At 44.3% G+C, this 8,198-nt stretch overlaps 1 protein-coding gene across 4 annotated transcripts in view; it reads right to left on the minus strand.

The window, feature by feature from the left end:
* Positions 1–8,198, minus strand: part of crtc3 (CREB regulated transcription coactivator 3) — a 35,066-nt gene that overhangs the window by 22,326 nt on the left and 4,542 nt on the right. For all 4 annotated transcript variants that reach the window (XM_030377790.1, XM_030377788.1, XM_030377791.1 and 1 more), the window contains exons 3-4: positions 6,950–7,072; positions 1,712–1,773 (exon numbers count right to left, since the gene is read on the minus strand). In XM_030377790.1, coding sequence (XP_030233650.1) covers positions 1,712–1,773; positions 6,950–7,072 — 185 coding nt within the window. The remainder of the gene's footprint in view (positions 1–1,711; positions 1,774–6,949; positions 7,073–8,198) is intronic.

Consider the following 8,198-nt stretch of genomic DNA (forward strand, 5'->3'; position numbering starts at 1 on the left):
TATGATGCTAAGGAAACAAGCTAACCTCCTTAGCCAGCGATAACGAATCAAACAACCAACAGACAACCAACTGTTAGAGCCTGGGACAAGGAGGGGTAGTGGGACATGCCAGTGAGAGACAGACGTTAGCCAAAGGCCCACCGCTGAGGAGGAGGAGGGGGGGCAAATCCCTTCTACACACTGGGAAGGCAGGCTGCTTCCTGAGGACAGACTTGGCCTGCGAGGGCATGACATAACGGATGGCAGCCACGCAGGGATCGAGATGATTAGGGAGAGGGAGACGGATAGATTACAAACAGAGATATCTGCAAGTGGAACACATTCATTTGTGAATTCTGGATTGCACTTTTTTTTTTTTTTCTTAAAACTGCATACAAAACTGTAAATGGTACATAGTGAAAACAAGTTAACCTTGTGCAAAACGAGGACACATTAAGCATGAATGGTTTGGATTACATGAATGTGTCAATATTTGGCACAGCCTACCGTGTTATGAATAGGTAATTACAACGGTTCAAATATTCATATTTGATTCATCTGCAGGGAGGGAAGAACGGATTAAACAACGTTATTACCTCATTAATGCATACAACAGATTTACTTTGTATTTTAACCCACATTGAGCCTTTTCTTTTCAAACCCGAAAAACATTTTTTAAAAGTGTCCACTTTGTCTCGTGCCATCCCAACGAATCAGGTTACAAAACCGGTTACAGACTCGCACGTTTGAACGACTTCCGGAATGGGGATATTTGGAAGATACGGTTAGCTCAGTTTTTCACACGCAGCCATGCAGAAACACGCACACACTGAGCGCCCCGATGTCTGTTGGCTGCGTCAGGTGTGGCGGCCAACCTGTTCCATTAGGACAACAGTGATCCAAGGGCGTGTACCGCACGCACCTCCCCTCGGCGGTCATGTTCCTGCGCAGCCAACACGGGGGCTGGCAGGCCTCCCGCGTACGGTGTGCTTTACATATGTCAGGATACGAGACACGGCCACGGCGTGGTGGAGGAAGGCCGGGCAGCCGTACAGCACACGGTTCGAGAGGTAGCAGCGAGAGGGGAAGAGAGCGGCGAGGGGAGTGGCCTGCCAGCTCTTTTATTGCAGAGCTATAATTCACTCCCCTGTAAACACCGAGCAAAAGAAGGAAAGCCCATCCAGTAATTACAACGACTGCTTGGGGTAGGTGCAGCCAGGCAGCTGCAGCGGGAAAAGGAGATGTTGGCCAACACTATGTATTCAGCGGCGAGTGTATTACCACTGGCAGTCATCAAGACACATTTCTGTGATTTTTGACACTGCAAAGAAAACGAAAAAAAAAATGAAAAAGTAGGAAGGAATAGGGACAACATGACAACGTCACTATGGCTCCGGGGCCTGACCTTTAGACCAAAGGGCTGCCATCAAACACCTTTTGTTAAACGCCGTAAACAGGGACCACAGAGCAGCTTCATCAGGGGACGACAACAGACACATCTCAAACCAAAGGGGATGCATTGGCTTTGGCACTGTAGACATTAAGTCAGACGAACAGGGGTTCTCCTCGGGTTAGGTGACGAGAGGACAGGGGATGGAGGAATAGCTGCTTATTAACCATGTTTGGTGGGTACAGAGGAGAGAAACCTGAAAACAGTAAACAAGCAGCAGACAGTGAGGAGACAGCTGCGATGGCAGGGTGATCTGGGGGGCTGGCTGCAGGCTTCGCTCACCTTCTCCAGTTGTTGTCCGGGGGCGGGGACAGGTACGCCGTCGCGTACGGAGAGCTCTCAATGTGGACTTTGGTTAAGGAAACACACTAATACACTGTACACTAATTACATAGCGTTTCTCTTATGACACAAGCGCAGTCATTCCATCATTAACGTCATCAGATGGCAATACAAGGAACTAGCAGGAGGACAGACACGGAGAGCAAGGAAGAGATCAAGGCAGATGTAATGACGAGCGAAACCAAAATCTGTGCGGTCGGAAATCAACCACACCAGAGAACGGAGGCCTTACAAACAGGCCTGTCGTTAAAAGTCCACAGGCTACAGTTTGAATGTGTCGCGAGCGAGAGAAAATTTTATTATGCATGCGTGTCAGTGGATGTTCTCATTTATAACGGCGATTGGGAGGCAAGTGTGAATAATAGTGTGAATAATGTAGCAGCTTTGTTGAAAGAGCCACTGGAACAATGAGAGCATTATGCTTCCTGCATGGAATGCCTCCAGAGAGTTCCTGACATTGTCTCCGCAAGGGTAGGACCACAGCCCAGGGAGGAACTCTGTGGCTCCCTCCCGTCTTAAGTCTTCGTGTTTCGGGAGCCAAGCTCTTGTTTGTCTGTGGGTAAATTAGAAATATTGTGCTAGTGCATGGTACTGCCTCCTTGATGACACATCTGATAGGGCTAAGCCATCACAACGCTGTCCCTCAAACCACTCTGTAGTATCCCTGTTCCCCAAGAGAGAAATGTAGACTAACACAGAGTCTTATGTTTACGCCAGGGCGAATGAAACAATCTTGTCAAACAGGTTATATCACTGCGTGATGCATTCTTGCACAGCTATGATTATAGATCAAACCACGTTAGACACCACAGTAGAATAAATTATGAAACATTCTTGAAAGAGAAATCTTTCAAGTTTGTCTCTTTTCAGTGAGAGGCTCAATTGACCAAGATGGAGTATATTTGGTTATAAATAGAGGAGGATAATGAATAAATAATTGTTTTAATTAAGAAAATAAACTTTCTACTGAAAATGAGAACTCCATTTACAATGTTAACCCTGGCTCCCTGTAAACATACATATACATATATACATATACATATATACATATACATATATATACATATATACACACACACACACACACACACACACACACACACACACACACACACACACACACACACACACACACACACACACACACACACACACACACACACACACACACACACACACACACACGATATTCACATATATATACACATAGCTTCAGGCCAAAAGGAGAAGCATCAGGCTTTCTTCAAGGCTTGCTTCAAGCTTCTGGTTCATGATTTCCCCTTCATTCAGACCGTATATTCAGTCCATTCACCGCACCATATCCTGCTCCAGTCCGGATATCCTTCCTACTCATACATTTTCAAATGCGTCACAGTCCCCCGCCACTCTTACAAGGCCATGTCTGGACACCAGACCGGAAGGGCCTGATGCCTTCGTTGTCTGTATGATACTAGCTAGCTAGCTAGTTTATCCTAGCTAGCTTTGTTGTATGCAGGGAATGGGTTAACCTGGCGATTGTTAGTGCTTGGCACTTGTTTCTATGAACATCCTAACTGTACCGACAGCAATATTGTTTCATCTCATTCTCTTTCTTATGACAAATGTATTTATTGTAAGTCGCTTTGGATAAAGCAACTGCTTAATGCCCTAAATGTAAAAAAACGTTACTTTCCACCAGAATACTGTTTCGGTGCATGTATGAAAACCTATAGCACTGAAACGAATAACTCAGATCCATCACAGTCCAAAAATACACAAACACCAAAGCTATGTAACACTTAGCGTCAGTGTGGTGACAGATCGCTAGGGAACCTGGTTTCAGATGAAACCAGTCCTAATGACCACGAGATGGTGGACGGCTGGCGGCTGACGGTCGGCCACCAGGATAGAACGTTCCGGACTAATGGCAGAATGACAAAGGCTAGGTGTGACAGAACTGGAGCCAACGTTGCGTCACTCGGCCTCTCGGACGGCCTGCGCCGCAGAATGAGTATTCCGTGATGGCAAGAGGCGGGCACTGATACATACGTCCTTCCCGAGAACAGAAATAGACTCGGTGTGTCTTGATGACGGCCACACAACATAGATTGAACGTGAGCTTCAAAGCAATGCATAGGCACCCCAACAAGAGACTATCCAGGAACTATCCAGTCCCACGGGAGTTATGAAGAAGATGTAGTATTCACGATCATTGTTAAAGGCTGTAACATTTTCAGACAATCTGGCCACAACTATGCTATGAAACGTCATTCTAGGTACGACAATAGCTGATGGGTTATTTGAGGTCAGTGTTGTGGCCAAGCTTTTGGGGGTTGAATTCAAAATATTCAAACCACTAAGGAAGTCTTGTTTTTTTTATTGGACAATCAGGAAGAAACTCAGCCAGAACTCCTTTATTTAAATTGATATGTAGATTACATTTGAATAAATCAGAGCTGTGGTATACTGATACCTCAAACACGTATCTCAGCTCATGTTAAGGTAAGATTGTTGTATATTAATTGCAACAAGCATTTTGAAAGAGATGGCACTTTTGGTACAAGCTGAAATACTCTTAATGTCTTAAACATCACAATTCGACTTCACTAAATAATAGCAGCCTCATTTTGCTGCCAGTGTACAGCAAAATGTCAAGCACAAGACATTTGCTCAGAAAGCGACAGAGGAACGAAGGAAGTTTCTAGAACACCAGCTGTCTAGTTTGGCCAGATTAAAATTGTAAAACAACCAAGAAAACAAGCTTCCACTGTGAGGGACATATGCTGCCTACAGAACAGAAAAAAAACCTCCAGAGCATGACCCTAGCTTCACTGGGCAAACAGTCTGGGGCCCGGCCTCCCTCGTCTCACTGTGAGACTACATGCTGCACTGACCAATTTGTGTTTTTCAAAAAAAAGAAGAAAAAAAAAAAGACTGTCACCAGAGAGGTGAACTGTGTTTTCCCGAGACAGAAAGCCGGTTAAAATTTGAGCGCACACGAGCAAATAGAGAGACTAATAGTATGTTCACACTCCTCAGCTGAGAATTCAAGGATTGTCGGTTTTGCATTTTGGTCACATGGCTTTGTGTCTAGCACTCTTACTACCAAACAAGAAGCAAAGTCTGACTGTAATTTGAGCAAGGCGCTCCTGCACTCAGCCTTACATCAGGCAACCTCCGTGCTCTTTCGACCATAAACAAAACAAGAGAAAGCCATGAGATGTGCCAACAATCTGTGGCGAGTTAAAAAAATAGAAAAGAAAGTTAGCAAAAATGGATGTTCTTGAGAACATTTGCAGTGCTCGCCTTTGAGCACATACAGTGCTATATGATTTTTATAGGCTTCCAACAAAAGCCGACTTGCATAGGAAAATGCCAAGTGCCAAAAAATTAAGCCTACACCCAAATCTCACACACACACACACACACACACACACACACACACACACACACACACACACACACACACACACACACACACACACACACACACACACACACACACACACACACACACACTTTATGGAGAAACTTCTGCCAACTCAGAGTGGTGGCCTGCAAGCTGCATTTGCCGAAAACAAAAAAGGCCTCCATTGATTTGATCGGTGGAGTAGTTGCAAGTGAGGAATGTTTTGGATCTGTGCCGGGCATAGTGGGAACCATTGGACCGAAGCAGTGGACTACCATTCAAATTAGAAACAATAAACCACCAAGTTTGTCCTATTGCTTACTACACGTCAGTCTAGAGTCTGGACCGTGTGTTACAACATGGCCAAGCTCCTAGCCAAAGTAACAGGAGAAGCACTCACTTCAACCATGAAGCCAATCTGGTCTCTAAGGACGAGACAATCGTATTGCCTTGAGCAAATATTTACAAATATTCCCATGTTGTAAGCCTTTCAAAAGTGATACAAGACCCGCAACAATAACCAATTCTTCCAACAGTTTACAGAGCATTGTGATTCGGCGCAGAATGATCATCAACTCAATCTCTGACACTTAAAATTAAATATAGGAATGGAAGATAAGGCTGATCATAGACAAATTGCAAACCCTAAATATTCATTTTCATTATGGGAACCTATCGCTAAGCAATCTGAGGCAAACTATTGTGCACAATGCTCGTCTTCCACTTGCTATATGGGCTTCAAACAACAGACCACAACACTTCAAACAGGATCAAATAACAAGGCTCCCGTTGTTCGAACACACACCGGTTCATACTGCTGTGCCAGCCTTGTGGATGTGGAATCCCCAAAGGTCGATGCTGTGATTTCTCAATCCGATGCTTCTTAATGGGGAAGTCGTAGCGACGTTACTTTAATAATGGATGCCTACGTAGTTGAGAGGGGAAGGGAGGCCAGGGTGAGTGCGCGCCTGTTGCATTCTACAAGCATTTAGTGACTCACACCTGCAACAGAGGGCCCTGGTGTAATCAAGACGTGTTTCTCCATGGAGAAACAGTGGATTTTTCATTGCAAAATAGAGCAATGGTGTAATTAAAACCTACGTAGAAACAGTGAGTTCGTCATTGTCATTGATGCGCAACGTTGACACGTATCTGTTAACCACTGCAAATGTATAACAGTTCACAATAACACAATATACCATACAGCTGCCCTGTACTGAGGAATATCATAGACATTAGGGATTGACCGATATATCGGTCGGCCAATATTATCGGCCGATATTCGCGGTTTTTACGTGTATCGGTATCGGCCGATACGCGGCTGATTTTCGCCGTTTTTTTTTTTTTTTACTTGTTCTACCTCACCTGTTTATAATATTTGTTAAATATTGTTCATCTACTTGTTCTACCTCACCTGTTTTTACTATTTGTTAAATATTGTTTTTTATATTGAAGTACAATAAATGTTCCTTTTTTTAAATTGAGACTTGTAACATTTGATATCAGTATCGGCGTATCGGCTAAGGCTGATGAAAAAATATCGGTATTGTATCGGCCCTAAGAAATCCGTATCGGTCGATCCCTAATAGACATAGCTCAAACCAGGGCCTTCACTCAGGCATCCCAGTCCACTCTGCCACAGAACACAACACACCAACCTGATGACCACAAAAACCACTCGCATATTGACATTACTGTTGACGCCTTGATAACATCCACATTGCAAGGTGTGTTTTTTATGACGCTGTGAATTCAGAAGGCCTGCCTGCCGTCAAGTGTGTGAAGGATATCTGCCGTCCGTGCTTGTCCAGGGGCCGGCGAAGCGGGGAGTTGATGCGGTTCCGGTGGACCCTCTCCACCAGTCCATGGTGACGGGTCCCTCTGACAGAGTCCAGCCCTGAGGGGAAGCCACCCTGGGGAGTGGGGGCACAGGCGAACAGCGGTCAGATCTCCCAGGCTTACGAGACTCGTACAGCAGATGGGCTTTGCAGTGAGTTGTGACCACAAAAACAATATTTCTTTCTGGGATTTTGGTAGGAATCGCCATTTCTTTCTTTTTCTTTCTAGATTATGTAGGGTGATGGCATTCCGAATAAATAAAAACCATTATTTTTATTTTATACATTATTATTATAATAATTCAATTGATATATTATCATAATTAATAAGCAAAACCCGACTGCAAAGATGAAAAATATAGTCATATCTAGCCTAAGCAATACAGAGACATAAGACAGAGGTAGGCGTTCAATTCAGAGGGGTTGATACTGTGAGAGAGGATTCAGTTTGAGTTTTATATTATTTATTAAAACAATACATACAATCCAAAAACATACACTGCAAAGGCAGCTTCATGTTTTCAAATGTATCAGCCATTTCTTCTTGCGGCATTCCCTGTAGGACCATTATTCTGCACACTCTGTACTCTTGGTTTGAATGGAGCAGGCGGTAGGTAATACATAACCACCAAAGAGTGAAATTCAGCGGCCATTCAGAATAAGGAGTTTCCCTTTCCCATTAGGCTAAGGGATCCCCACAGCTTAAAAGCCACTTTGCCTAACAACTGGGATTGATTTTCTGCACCGCGGTCATAGTGCAACTATCACAGCTCTGCCTCAAAGGCCCATTCTTCCAGCCCAAAAAGGGGACTTTTACCTGGCCCCTCTATACCCTGGTTGTGTACTCTCCTCGGAGAACGGACACAGATACTGGTGTTCAGCTATTGCAAAGCACTGCAGTGATAAGAGCATTACAAGCACTGTGCCTCTCAAAGTGGGGCTGGGAAAAACATGCAACCAGAGCTAAGCATTGATCTACTATTCTGTCTTTGCCAAAGTCTGTATAAAATCCCATCTGAATTATTTAATGGCCTCAAGGGGGTGGGCGAATTTGCACTTCTGAAAGTCCAGTACAGTGTTCTGCTGTTCTTCTGCCAGGAGTTTAGAAAACACTTGAATAGACACTTGAGGGCAGATGCAACTGGCCTTGAGAAGGCGAATGCTGAAAACAAGACCTTGGCTTGGGATCGGAATTATACAG

Source organism: Gadus morhua, chromosome 14 (assembly GCF_902167405.1).
Source record: "Gadus morhua chromosome 14, gadMor3.0, whole genome shotgun sequence".
NCBI lineage: Eukaryota > Metazoa > Chordata > Actinopteri > Gadiformes > Gadidae > Gadus > Gadus morhua.